Consider the following 13004-nt stretch of genomic DNA (forward strand, 5'->3'; position numbering starts at 1 on the left):
CAACAACGCCAAGGCCAGCACAGGCCAGGGAGCAAGTGACTTTCTTTCAAACAGGGCCTTGGTGGAGTGCACTTGGGGACAGGGTCTAGAAAGGAGGGAAGGCTTTCCCCAGGGGGAGCATGGCGAAGAAAGAAAGGCCTTTAGTCCCGGAGCAGAGCAGGAGCAGCTGGGAAGGGTGGGGTGTATTCAGGGAACAGTGAGTAATCTGGTGTGGCCCCGCACGTCTGAGCATCAGGGAGCCTGGCACAGGGTTCGCTCTCCAGGGGTGGGAGGAGGAGCTGGGGACCAGGCTAGAGAGGTGGGTGGGGGCCCCAGGAGAGAGGACTGCACTTGAGTAACAATGACCCTGGAGACCCAGGGCAGGCGGGCTTGTGTGAGCATTTCTCTTCCTGCTGGCGGCTCAAAGGTGAGAGCCAGCAGGAGTGAGGAGAGAGGCTGCCTAATGGGTACAGGAGGCACTTCAGACAGTGGAAGTTGTTAGGACCATAAATGGTGAATACTTTGAAATTGGGGCTGGGACGGGCCCTGAGTCACAACACAGTATTTAAAATGCCTCTAGGCCCACACGTGGGAGTATAATCCTGTGTGGGATAGATTTCCCTCTCGTCTCCTATTTGTTTAATACTTCACAGTTTTCAAAGCACATTCACCCACATTATCCCATTGATCTTTCTAGCAGCCCTTTGTGCTAGACAGGGCAGATACTATTCCCACTTCAGAGAAGGACCAGCTAGGGTCTGGGTAGATGAAGTCATAAATTCGGTTTTGTTTTAACAAGTTTATTTTAACCACTGGCCTTTTGCAGGGTATGCCTTGGTTTGTTTTCTGTTGCTGTAACAGAATAACTGAGACTGGGTAATTTATAAACAATAGAAGTTTATTTGGCTCATGGCTCTGGAGACTGGGAAGTCCAAGAGTATTGCACTGGTATCTGGTGAGGGCCTTCATGCCACATCCTTCCCTGGTAGAAGGTGGCAGGGCCAGAGAGCTTGCAAGCACAAGAGAGAGGAAGGAAGCCAAGATCATCTTTATTATTATTATTATTATTAATTTTATCAGGAACCCACTCCTGAGATAACTTGACCCGCCGCCATGATAATGCATGATAATGCATGATATCATGCATTCATGCATAATTATTATCATGCATTAATGCATAAATGAGGGCAGAGCCCTCATGACCTGACTGCCTCTTAACATTATTACAGCAGGGATTAAGTTTCCAACCCATAAACTTTAGGGGGCACATTCAGACCGTAGCAGAGTGCGTATTTGCTTTTGTTACCAATTTATTATTTATTTTTGAGATGGAGTCTCGCTCTGTCACCCAGGCTGGAGTGCAGTGGCACAATATCAGCTCACTGCAACCTCCCCCTACACCTGGCCTATTTATTTATTTATTTTAGAGACAGAGTTTTGCTCTTGTTACCCAGGCTGGAGTACAGTGGCACTATCTCGGCTCACGGCTCACTGCAACCTCTGCCTTCCCAGGTTCAGGCGATTCTCCTGCCTCAGCCTCCCAAGTAGCTGGGATTACAAGCATGCACCCAGCTGATTTTGTATTTTTAGTCGAGACGGGGTTTCATCATGTTGGCCAGGCTGGTCTCGAACTCCTGACCTCAGGTGATCTGCCCGCCTCAGCCTCCCAAACTGCTGGGATTACAGGCGTGAGCCACCTTGCCTGGCCACAAATTTATTTTTTAAGATAGTTCATTCACACGGTTCAAAATTCAAAAGGTAAGATAAAATTCCCTCTCTCAACCCTATTCTTCCAGTCACCCAGGTCCCTTCTTACCAGTTTGAACCCAAGCCTTTTGCCTTTGGGTCTAGTGCCCGTTTTGCGGCAGCAGACAGCTCCACTGCAGATTCAGGAAAGCCTCGGGCAAGTTTCACTTAGGTAGAGGTTACGCCTCCTCTTAGTAAGTGTGCATGTGTACCCTATGGGACTAGTCTTTCATCTTAGGCAGCATATGTTTTGTTTTTTATCTGTTTTTTTTCTTTGAGACGGAGTCTTGCAGTGTTGCCCAGGCTGGAGTGCAGTGGCGCAATCTTGTCCCACTGCAACCTCCACCTCTGAGGTTCAAGCAATTCTCCTGTCTCAGCCTCCTAAATAGCTGGGAGTCTAGGCATGGCCACCACACCCAGCCAGGCTGCAAGTGTTTATCTTTAGATCTTAAACTCCTTGGAGTAGGAAGTATGTCTTCTACTTCTCGGGGGCAGTAGAGTAAGGGTGAAAATTACAGGCTCCGGACCTGGCGTGGTGGCTCACGCCTATAATCCCTGTACGTTGGGAGGCCGAGGCAGGTGAATCACCTGAGGTCAGGAGTTCGAGGCCAGCCTGGGCAATATGGTGAAACCCTGTCTCTACTAAAAAGACAAAAATTAGCCAGGCGTGGTGGCACACACCTGTAATCCCAGCTACTCGGGAGGCTGAGGCAGGAGAATCACTTGAACCCAGGAGGGGGAGGTTGTAGTGAGCCAAGATTGTGCCATTGCACTCCAGCCTGGGCAACAAGAGTGAAACTCTGTCTCAAAAATAAATACATTAATTAATTAAATAAATAAAAATTACAGGCTCCAGTACATAGAGGATTGGAATTCAAAACTGTGTTGTGTGATTGTGGGCAAGTTTTTTTTTGTTTTTGTTGTTTTTTTTTGTTTTGTTTTTTTGGAGATGGAGTCTAGCTCTGTCGCCCAGGCTGGAGTGCAGTGGCGCGATCTCGGCTCACTGCAAGCTCTGCCTCCCGGGTTTACGCCATTCTCCTGCCTCAGCCTCCCGAGTAGCTGGGACTACAGGCGCCCGCCATCTCGCCCGGCTAGTTTTTTTTTTTTTGGTATTTTTTAGTAGAGACGGGGTTTCACCGTGTAGCTCAGGATGGTCTCGATCTCCTGACCTCGTGATCCACCCGTCTCGGCCTCCCAAAGTGCTGGGATTACAGGCTTGAGCCACCGCGCCCGGCCGTGGGCAAGTTACTTAGTCTCTCTGAGCCTCTATTTTCTCAACTGTGATGACGATACCCTCACCTACTTTGCAGAACTGTTGTGAGGACTACGTAAGGTGACTCATGTTCTGTGTTGAACCCTGTTCCAGGCACAGGGTATGTCCTCTGTAGGTGGGAACCGCTATTGTTCCCATGCACTGAGAGCCCACGATGTGCTCTGTGTGTGCACAGCGGGACAGGCCCAGGCACCCTTCCCAGCTGAATGCTGACAAGGGACTGACAGCGAATTAAAAGCTCACTGAAGCCCCTTCCTTTGAACACATCACTCTTCCCAGGCTGGGACCCACCCTTTCCCTTTGTGAGAAATCAGTTTTCCAAAAGCCCAGGTCGCCACTGTCTCCTTCTCCAGGGAGGCCTGGCTTTCCCGGGCAGTCGGTCATTTTCAGGCCACCAGAAGGGTCACTGGCCGCTGTTCCTCTGGGCCTGTCTAGTGTGTAGCCCTGAGTGTGAGCTGGCACCCAGGTCGCTCCCATGCGGGTCTTCTCAGGGCTGGCAGGAATGACTCAGGGGAGGGTCACCCATGCCCTGCAGCTGCCTCTCAGCGATGTCCTCGGCCCCCGGGATTCTCCACTCAGAGCCGGCTTTCCCATCCCTAGACCACTCCGTGCTAGGAAGGACCCAAGGAGGCCTGTGTTCCGGTCCCTTCAATCTCACAGATAAGAAAAGGAGTCCAGTGCTCCGGGCCCCGCCTTGTTCACTCATTAAAGCAGAGCTGGAATGTGGTCAAGGTGCCTTTGGTGACACCCTCCGGGCTGCTACAACTCCCCCTCACCAGCCTGCACCTTCCCTTGGGACACACACTGCCTGCCACAGGCCCCAGGGCCTAAGCACACTGATCTGTGGGCTCCATGGCTTTTTGGTAGGGCAGTTACTTACCACTCTGGGGTTTACCCAACCTCCGCGGCCCCCTGGGAGAACAGCCCTGTAATCTTGTTTCCAAGAAAGAACAGAATGATCTGTTGGAGCTTATGGTCTCCACGGACCATAATGTCGATAAACAACGTAAAAACATGTTTACTTTTCTGTCAAAAAAGGCATTCCTTTCCTATCCAACCTAAGTTCTGTAAATAAACAAAAATATAGGCCAACAAGGATGAAGGGATAAAGGGCTGTCTGGGAGAACAATGAAGCAATCCTTGACTGCAAGGGATGGAATTGCACCAGCCTTAGGAGCTGGGACTTGGCAAGAGGCCTCGGTGACAGGGAAGTCTGAGCTGGAACGAGAGAGGAGGGTGTGGAAGAGGGAGGAAAATGACTGTGCCGGGCAGGCCCAGGAATGGGGCAAACTGGCCACCGCTGGGTCTGTGGCGTCCCCCACCCCCTGCCTCATCCCATGCCAGTCACCAAACCCATGTCCTCTTGTTGCCCGGGGGGCCAGAGGAGTCCAGATCAAACTCTGGATCTTCTCCTGCCTTCGCTGTACTCGCCGTGCTCCAGCTTCCTGCCGCCCTAAATGCCCCGTCTGTCGTCCGGGTGTCGTCTGTCGGGCAGATTTTGATGGGCAGCCTTTCCCACAGGCAACCGCGCCTTGAACAGGGACTCTGGGAGCCCAAAGCAATGAGTCTTGGGTCAGTGTCCTGCTTCTCTTGAGTGGCAGGGGCGGGGTGAGCAGGGTGGGGTAGAATGAGACCAGAGCCAGCCTCACTGAGAGACGGATCTCAGGCTGGGAAAATGGGAACCGCTTGGATTCTGTCCTTCCTTCTGTGGAGGAGCAAAGTGTCGTTCTGTCTGTCCGTGGCCTCTGCCCTCCAGAGACAGGATTTTCCTCCAGTTTTATAGATGTGGAAACTGACCACCAAAGTGCCAAGCCCAGAGGCAGAGTTGGGCCCGGAATCCAAGAGTCCTAGCCCACCGGTCCCCTGCTCCTCCAGGATCAACACGAAAGGAGCCGGGAGTGGGCAGAGCCCTGTGTGCTTGTGGTGGGTAGAGGCCGCCAGCCCACCCCGGGCCAGCTCTGCAGGGAGGGCGCAGAGGCCAGGGCCAGGGCCAGGGCCAGGGCAAGGGGAGGGCGGCAAGCGAGAGCCAGCTGTGATGAGTCCGGTGAAACACGAATGACTCATGCGGGTGGCTCTGCCCCTCAGTCCAGCCCACATTCCCGGGTCTCTGTTCCCGACCCGCCTGGGCCTGGCCTTAAAGGGCCAGCTCCTCTGAGCAGGAGCGGGGGCCACCCAGCTGCGCTCCCCACGCCTGTCACCCTGGTCCCTGCGGAGTTGCTCCCAGTCCCTGGCTGTGGGCGAAAGGACGGCCCCTGCAGGATTTAGGGCTTTATCTGGTCCGCTCCTCCCACTATAAGGGAGGGCCCTCAGGTCATTTCATCCGTCCCTCTGCCTCTGAGCAGGGCTGCACCTAAACTGGCCCGCAAGGATTAGAGAAACCCGTTCCCTGCTTTTAAAGACGTTGCAATGAAACGACCGCTTCCCAGGCACCCAGGTCCCGGGCCTCGGCCGGCCCTTCCATGCGCCGGCCCCGGGCTGCAGGTGGCGCCGGACGCCCCGCCCTTCTCGTCTCCCCACCCCACGTGGCTCCACTTCAGCTCTGGTTGATTCCTGAACTCTGGCTTGACACACGTGTTTGGTGGGTTTTAGTTCGGCCCATTCGGACTTGCGGGCGAGGCTCCTGTCCCGGGCCTCGGAGGGCTCCAGGTTTCACACCAACCCCGTCCTGCGCGTGGGTTCCCCGGGGTGGAGACACCGTCCGGCCGCCGCGGTCCCGTCGCTTCCCCGGACCCTGCGCGCCACCGTGTGGACACTCGGAGAACTGGCGCCGGCGGGGCCGAGACCCCGCCCAGCACCCGCAGTTAAAGGCTCCAGAGTCGGCCTCAGAGAGAGGAAAGGGTGAGGCGCACCCCCTGAAGACACTGCGAGCCTCACATTCTCTGTGAAACAATGGCTTTTAGGTTAATTTAACAACAAAAGCCAACCAGCTCTGTTAAAACTTACAGATAGCAATACTTTCCATAGAGGTTTGGGAAGACCTGCGTCGCCCAAGTACTCGCCCCTTCCACCCACTGCCGCCTCTTCCCCCACTAACTGGTCAATGCTCAGCACGTCCCACCAGAGGTTTGGGTTTAAGGTTTTGTTCACTGTTAACAAACAAATTTGGGGGGAAGGGGGTCTGTCTTCCTCTAAGCTAGACCAGGAAGGAGGAGAAAGGGCAAAGCTTGCTGCTACTGGACAAACTGGAGGATGGGGAAGAGAGAGGAGGGGTGGCACAGGCATGGGGCAGGGAGGCCAGGGGGCACGGTTGAGCCTGGGCAGAGGCACTTTGAATTTGGGGGCAGGGGGTGAGACTCTCTTGCCTAATGAGTGCTCTTGGGGACCGAGGACAAACCTTCACCAAACGGGCTATGGCCACAGGTTGCAGCCTTGGTGCTGACAGCGACCATGGGCCTTGTGGAGTGTTGGCCCTGGGATCCCTGGCCCTAACCAACCAGGCCAGCTGGCCCTAGACAAGCCGGCCTTGCTTGAACTGGATTTCCAAAGGCCCTGAATGCTGTGTGTGGCCACGCAGCTCCTCACTCACCCTCTGTCCCTACCTCCTCCAATCTCACTGGCTGCCCCCAGCACCAGCTGAAACCCCGGCCCCAGAAAAATCAAACACGAAGGAAGCCAGGGGAGAGATACTGAGGACTCCATTCCTTTCGTGCCTACGGACGTTTTCCTTATTTCTGTGGGCCCCGGACCCCAGCCTGATTTTGGTGCCCGTCAAAAGGAGCTTGCCAGGGCCTGTTGGGAGCAGCCTGTGGCCCAGTGCTTACCCAGGATCCCGGGGAGGGGCAGCAACTATGCCTTGTTCGGCATTGGGGTCCTCCCTCACAGCCCCAAGCACCGCCTGGCATGTACACTCAATCTATTGAATGAATGCTACCCGCTGGTCTCCATTCTAATCTCCCAGGGAAAGTGTTTAAATTGCTCCACTGGCCCAAGTGCACACTCCTGATTACCCTCAGCAAGTCCTGCCCCGACCAGAAGTTGAGGACACTTGGAATCTTGATACTGAAGGTGCTTGATACCAGGTGCAGGGAACTGCCCCATGTAGGAAGCTGGTGGCCTAGAGTGTGGTCCAAGTGAAAGAGCCACTCCTGTGTGCTTGATCCTCCAGTGACTGGTCCACAGAGTTGGAGAGGGGCAGCCTGCGGGGCACAGGCTGCCAGGGGGGATTCCGTCAGAGCAGGTGCTGTTGGCACCCATGACCACCCTGTGCCTCTTGAACGTGTCTGTGTGTGCACACCCTCCTGGAAAACAGAGCAAAGGGCCAGGAGCTCGGAAAGGAAGCGAGAAGAGCAGGGTGAAGACATTAGGCTGAGCTTTGAAGGCAAACTTTAGGAGAAGGACTGGGGAAGAGAGGCCCCCTTCTGTTGGCTTAGGAGAGGACTGGTCCAATCTGTAGCCAGGCATGTGGATTAGAGCTAGGTCTCCAAAGACGAGTGCCCAAGACCATATTGTAGGATAAGAAAATCAAACTTATATTTATATTGAATGTTATGTAATCCTCTCAAATGTTTCTACTTTTTACTCTATATATTAGTGCCATAAAAAGATGTGTAATTGATAATGGAAGAATGTACATGTATTGAGGATGCATGGCCAAAACAGTTTTTAATGCTGAGATGACACTATCAAGAAAGTCTGGAGACCACTGCATTTCAGAGTTTTGTTTTTGTTTTGAGACAAAGCTGTCACCCAGGCTGGAGTGCAACGGTGCAATCTCCGCTCACTGCAACCTCCGCCTCCTGGTTCAAGTGATTCTCCTGCCTCAGCGTCCTGAGTAGCTGGGATTCCAGGCATGTGCCACCACACCCAGCTAATTTTTTTGTATTTTTAGTAGAGATGGGATTTTGCCATGTTGGCCAGGCTAGTCTCAAATTCCTGACCTCAAGTCATCCACCTGCCTTGGCCTCTCAAAGTGCTGGAATTACGGGCATGAGCGATCACACCCGGCCTCATTGCAGGGTATCCTCATAGAATCCAAAGGTTCTGAGAGAGAGGCTAAATCAGTTAGCCTATGTGTAAATCAACTGTCTTCTGTGTAACTCCCTGAGGTACAGAGAAGTGAAGCGACTTGGGTTGCACGAAGCACAAGGAACATTCCAGACCCTCTGAGACCTGCCCATCCAATCATCCACGCCTCCATCCATCCATCCATCCACCCACCAATCTCTCCATCCATCCCTTAATCCATGATGCTTTATACTTCAAAACAAAATCAAATGTAAATTATGCTTCAATAAATCCTAGCCAAAAAAATTAAAAACAAATGAAGAGTGTTTAACTAGTATGCATCACTGTGCATATATAGGCATGCATCCATCTATCCATTCATCTGTCCCCACTCAGCAGGTATCTGTCCTGTCGTGGTGATCTGCTGGGTCATCTTCCCTACCTCCAGGCTGTAGCATCTTTCAGAGTCCTCCCTTCCGTCCTTTCTCACCTTGCTCCACTTCAGTTCCTTTTCACTCTGATCCTAAATCAAGACTGTAACTTTTAAATGACTCTCCCTGCTTCTAGCCCTTCCTGGCCCAATCTGTTCCAAGCAGCCCTGCTAAATCAATTTTCCAAGTACTCTGGAGTGACTGCAGATTGCCCTTGGCCATGGTGCCCAGTCTGAACTTCTTGGCCGAACCCAGAGGCCCACAGCATATGCCCTATATTGTGATTCTGTCTTTTGGAGTTAGTGGCTTCTTGAGAAGCTTTAGTTTACACTTCAAAATCAAATCGAATGTAAATTATGCTTCAATAAATCCTAGCCAAAGGTAATAATTAAAATGAATTAAGAGTGTTTAACTAGTATGCATTACTGTGTGTACACACTCATGCATGCATGTGTATGCTGACAGCGTGTGCCTGAGCGGGGCGGCAGCTCCAGTGCTCCTGAGGGATGGAAATCCAGCCGATGACCAGCTGCTGAGCTGTGCACCCTGCCTTGGGGGCCACGGTGTTATGGAGAGGAGGAGCCTTTCTCTATCTCACCCGAAGTCACCAAGCTCCTTTTATTGTCTTCTCAAGCGCTTTCCTCTCAAAGGAAAAGAAAATCAGCCCAAAGCTGAGGCCTGGCCCAGGAAAAATAGTGAACAGGATGAGGAAGGTGCATTTTATCAGCAGCAGAGAACCCTCTCCGCTTTCTCCAGCCAGGTGTGCGAAGGTGTGAGGGAAGGGGCGACTCTCCAGGAAATATCAACTGCAACAGGACATCATTTCAGAGTGCAGAGGTCCTTACGGGTTTTCTAGTCCAACCCTTCATTGTATCAGGCCATGAAACTGAGAAGGGTGTCACTTGCCCTGAGCTTCCCACCTGGTTTGGAAAGAGCTTTAAAACCTCTCTCCTGTCTCCCACCTGTCAACTTCTTCCCTTCCAGAGTCCCCCTTGGTAAGTCTGTGCTCTCTCCCCTGCAGCCTGGAAGCTCCGACCCCAGGAGGAACCAGCCCATCAACCTGAACCATTACGCCACCAAGAACAGCGTGGCGGAGAGCATGCTGGACGTGGCCCTGTTCATGTCCAACGCCATGCGGCTGAAGGCAGTGCTGGAGCAGGGACCATCCTCTCACTACTACATCACCCTGGTCACCCTCCTCAGCCTCTCTCTGCTCCTGCAGGTGGCCATCGGCGTCCTGCTTGTGGTCATCGGTGAGAAGTCCAGCCCGCAGTCAGGCCTTCTGCCTCGGCACCTACGGCCGGCAGAAAGGCCCCCCGTGTTCCCTGGGCCGCCCTGCATTGGCGCATGCAGCTTTGCAACCACACACTGACCTGCAGTGCGCCCTCTGCTAACACAGGCCCAAAGAACAACTTCCTGTACTATCTCCTGGTATCCCACGGAGCAGACGCTCCACAGCACCTGCTGAGTGACTGTGCCAGCACCTCGCTAACTGCTCACCCACCCACTCGCTCACCCGCTTCTTCCGTGAGCACTCATCCCCACGCTTAGAGGACCCAGCTGAAGTTCCCCAGTCCTGGTGGGATGAAGCACACGAGGGTGCCCCATGTGCTGGTTGGCGAGGGCAGAGGCATTTCGGCCCGATGACGACCACCTTCCTGGATTTCTGCCGCATGGGTTTCTGAAGGGCCCCTCTCTCCAGACTCGGATGGGTGTTGTGGGGGCAGCTCCGTGCTGTGGCCCCATCTCTGACCCTTCCCCCTACTCCACTTCCCTGCAGCACGGCTGAACCTGAATGAAGTAGAAAAGCAGTGGCGACTCAACCAGCTCAACAACGCGGCCACCGTCTTGGTCTTCTTCACCGTGGTCATCAATGTCTTCATTACAGCCTTCGGCGCACACAAGACAGGCTTCCTGACTGCCAGGGCCTCAAGAAATCCTCTCTGAATACAGCCTGGGACCCAGGTGAGGGAGGATGGGGGAACCCCAGCTCCAGGGGCTCCCCAAGCAGCCCTTCTCTCCTCTGGGGCTTTCGGGCAAGAAACAGATCCCTTGCCAAACAAAGGGGGAAGGCCTGTAGCTCCGAGAGCAAGGAGGGGATCTGCAAGAGCCTGGCCTCGGCAAGGCCTGCACAAAGCCCCATTGCTGTGTTAACGGGTGGCTCTCAGTTCTTAGGCTCAGGGTGTCCCACGGTCTGGGACAGGGTGGAGGCGATGCCATTAGTGGTTAACTCTGCCCCTCCGGCGAGAGGAAAGGTGGAGATGGGGAATTTCTCCCTGCCATTGTCTAGCAGCCTTTGCTACTGACTGTGGTCCCTGGGCCAGCAGCATCCACAAACCACTCAGGAGCTTGCTGGAAATGCGGAATCTCAGGCTCTGCTCCAGACGGGCTGCAGGCACGTGCATGCGTAAGGTGGCCAGGTGCATCCTGGGCACGCTGAAGGTTGAGGGGCACCGATCTGGCTGGCCCTCCTCATTGCCTCTTCTCTGCTTCCCCAACAGGTACTGGGCCTGGAACTCCTACCCCCTTCCTCCGTGATCTGCCAGGCTCATGGGCACTTTCCACAGCCCAGGAGAGCTTCTGAAAGGACGGTATAGCTGCCCTTGCTCCCTACCCACAGCACCTGAGTTAAAGTCTGAGGGACTTCCATCTTGGTCTGGAGTCCTGAGCGCAGATGCAGGTACTGCCAGCCATACCTCCCTGGTAGCAATTCCTGGACCTAAGGCCTGTCTGTCGAAGGCCAAGTCTGCCCAGCTTAAGGATCTGGTTCTGACTACCCTACTGCTTCCTTCTGCTCCAGGCCTCAGTTTTCCCTTTCTGTAAAACGGAATCTGTATCTATAAAGGTTTCTTCAGATCCACTCCTGAGTCCACTTATTCGTCTAGTCCTGCAGGCTCAGGCATCCAGGCTGGTCTCCATCTGTGCCTTGGTGAGGTCTCAGGAGAGCCAACCCCAGGGCTGAAGGGTGGGAAGGCTTTTATTTTTATTTTCTTTTTGAGACGGAGTCTCGCTCTGTGGCCCAGGCTGGAGTGCAGTGGCCGGATCTCAGCTCACTGCAAGCTCTGCCTCCCGGGTTCATGCCATTCTCCTGCCTCAGCCTCCCGAGTAGCTGGGACTACAGGCGCCGCCACTGCGCCCGGCTAGTTTTTTGTATTTTTTAGTAGAGACGGGGTTTCACCGTGTTAGCCAGGATGGTCTCAATCTCCTGACCTCGTGATCCGCCCATCTCGGCCTCCCAAAGTGCTGGGATTACAGGCTTGAGCGACCGCGCCCGGCCGGGAAGGTTTTTAAATTGCTCCCTCCTCTGTGGGTTCTGCTCGGAGCCAGTGTTCCTGGCCCAGATGGGCTTATTGTCATCTGCTGCGTCCGCTGTAGATGAGTCCACTGCAGATGGACGCACACATGCACAATCTTCTCCATGAACCTGCTGTAAGCTATTCAAGCTTTCAGTCTCAGCTTCTCTTAGACATGTGTTTAAGGACTGCAAACTCACTTTAACCTTTGCCTGGGCCAAATGTAATGAGGAAGGTAGATCTGTACCTGCAAAGCATTAGCAGAGCACTGCCAGCTCAAACAGAAATGATTTTAGACGGTCTGCCTGTTTAGCAGCAGCCACTCCTTGGCTTCTCTCCGCTGCTCACCAAACCATCTGGCTTTGTATCTAGCCTTCTCCACCCAGGGCATCCATAGCTTTTCTCAGCTAAAACCACCAACCTCCATTAATCTGCGGAACAGAAAATGCCTAGTCTGTTACACAGTGAGCTGCTCAGAAAGGAACAATGTTGTCTTCTTCCTGAGTAAACCACAGTGCAGAGAAGGCCATCCACACACGGCAGGCACCTGTGGTAAGGCTGGAGGGTGGTGTGGGAGGGTCCTTGGCACGCTCACCTGGGCCCCTCAGCCCAATCCTTTACATCCGTGAAGAGCAACAGGAAAAGACAAGCACTTTCTGTTTTCTAAGAAGTTGCTGTATTTAATGTTTCCCCTCCCACCATCCCACACCCTTCCCTACCCAAGACATTTCTCTAGGGAGTAGGGGCCTTGCCCGGCCCTTCCTCTTAAGGCAGATGGTGTGGAGGTAACAAACATCAAATGTAAGGCACTGGCCCAGGGTGCAGGGGTGGTGGGCAGGGTATTAGGCTGGGCTGGCTCTTGGCCGTTGGAAGTGAAGCAGGCGGGCAGTTTGGGCTGGTTCCAGCCTTCCAGTGCAATGCCCGAGGACAAGAGTGGTCCCAGAAAGAAACTGGCAGCCCCACTGGCCAACTGCAGCCCTAGCCTATGCCCCGTGATCCTGCTCCAGCGGCCAGTTGGCCTCAGCAGGGCACAGAAAACGCCACAGCCCAGGGAGCAGGTATGGCCTTCCTAAGCCACACCCTGTAACTCAAAAGTCTTTGTCCTTCATGATTCCTTAAAGGGAGGCAGGGATGCTCCCTGATCCCCAAAAGGTTCTCCACGGGCTCCATTCTCCCGTTGGCAGACTCGTGCTCTCGGGGAATGCAGAGCCCGCTGGGCAGACCCTGCAGCTCCAGTGCTGTGGTTTGGACTGCCACAGCCTGGAGCGGGGGCTCCGTGGCCTGGTCTTCTGGGCCCCGCCGCCCCTCCCCAAGCCCTGTGCTCACCTCCCTAAACAG

General features: G+C 54.1%; 1 protein-coding gene across 3 annotated transcripts in view; it reads left to right on the forward strand.

Moving 5' to 3' along the window:
• Positions 1-11233, forward strand: part of NINJ2 (ninjurin 2) — a 99638-nt gene extending 88405 nt beyond the window's left edge. For 2 of the 3 annotated variants that reach the window (XM_011957119.1, XM_011957120.1), the window contains exons 2-4: positions 9395-9626; positions 10154-10338; positions 10875-11233. In XM_011957119.1, coding sequence (XP_011812509.1) covers positions 9395-9626; positions 10154-10320 — 399 coding nt within the window. In that variant the 3' untranslated portion in view covers positions 10321-10338; positions 10875-11233. The remainder of the gene's footprint in view (positions 1-9394; positions 9627-10153; positions 10339-10874) is intronic. The other variant, XM_011957121.1, reaches the window with a different exon arrangement.
• Positions 11234-13004: the final 1771 nt, after the last annotated feature.

The sequence above is a fragment of the Colobus angolensis genome, unplaced genomic scaffold, assembly GCF_000951035.1.
Source record: "Colobus angolensis palliatus isolate OR3802 unplaced genomic scaffold, Cang.pa_1.0 Scaffold437, whole genome shotgun sequence".
Classification (NCBI taxonomy): Eukaryota; Metazoa; Chordata; class Mammalia; order Primates; family Cercopithecidae; genus Colobus; species Colobus angolensis.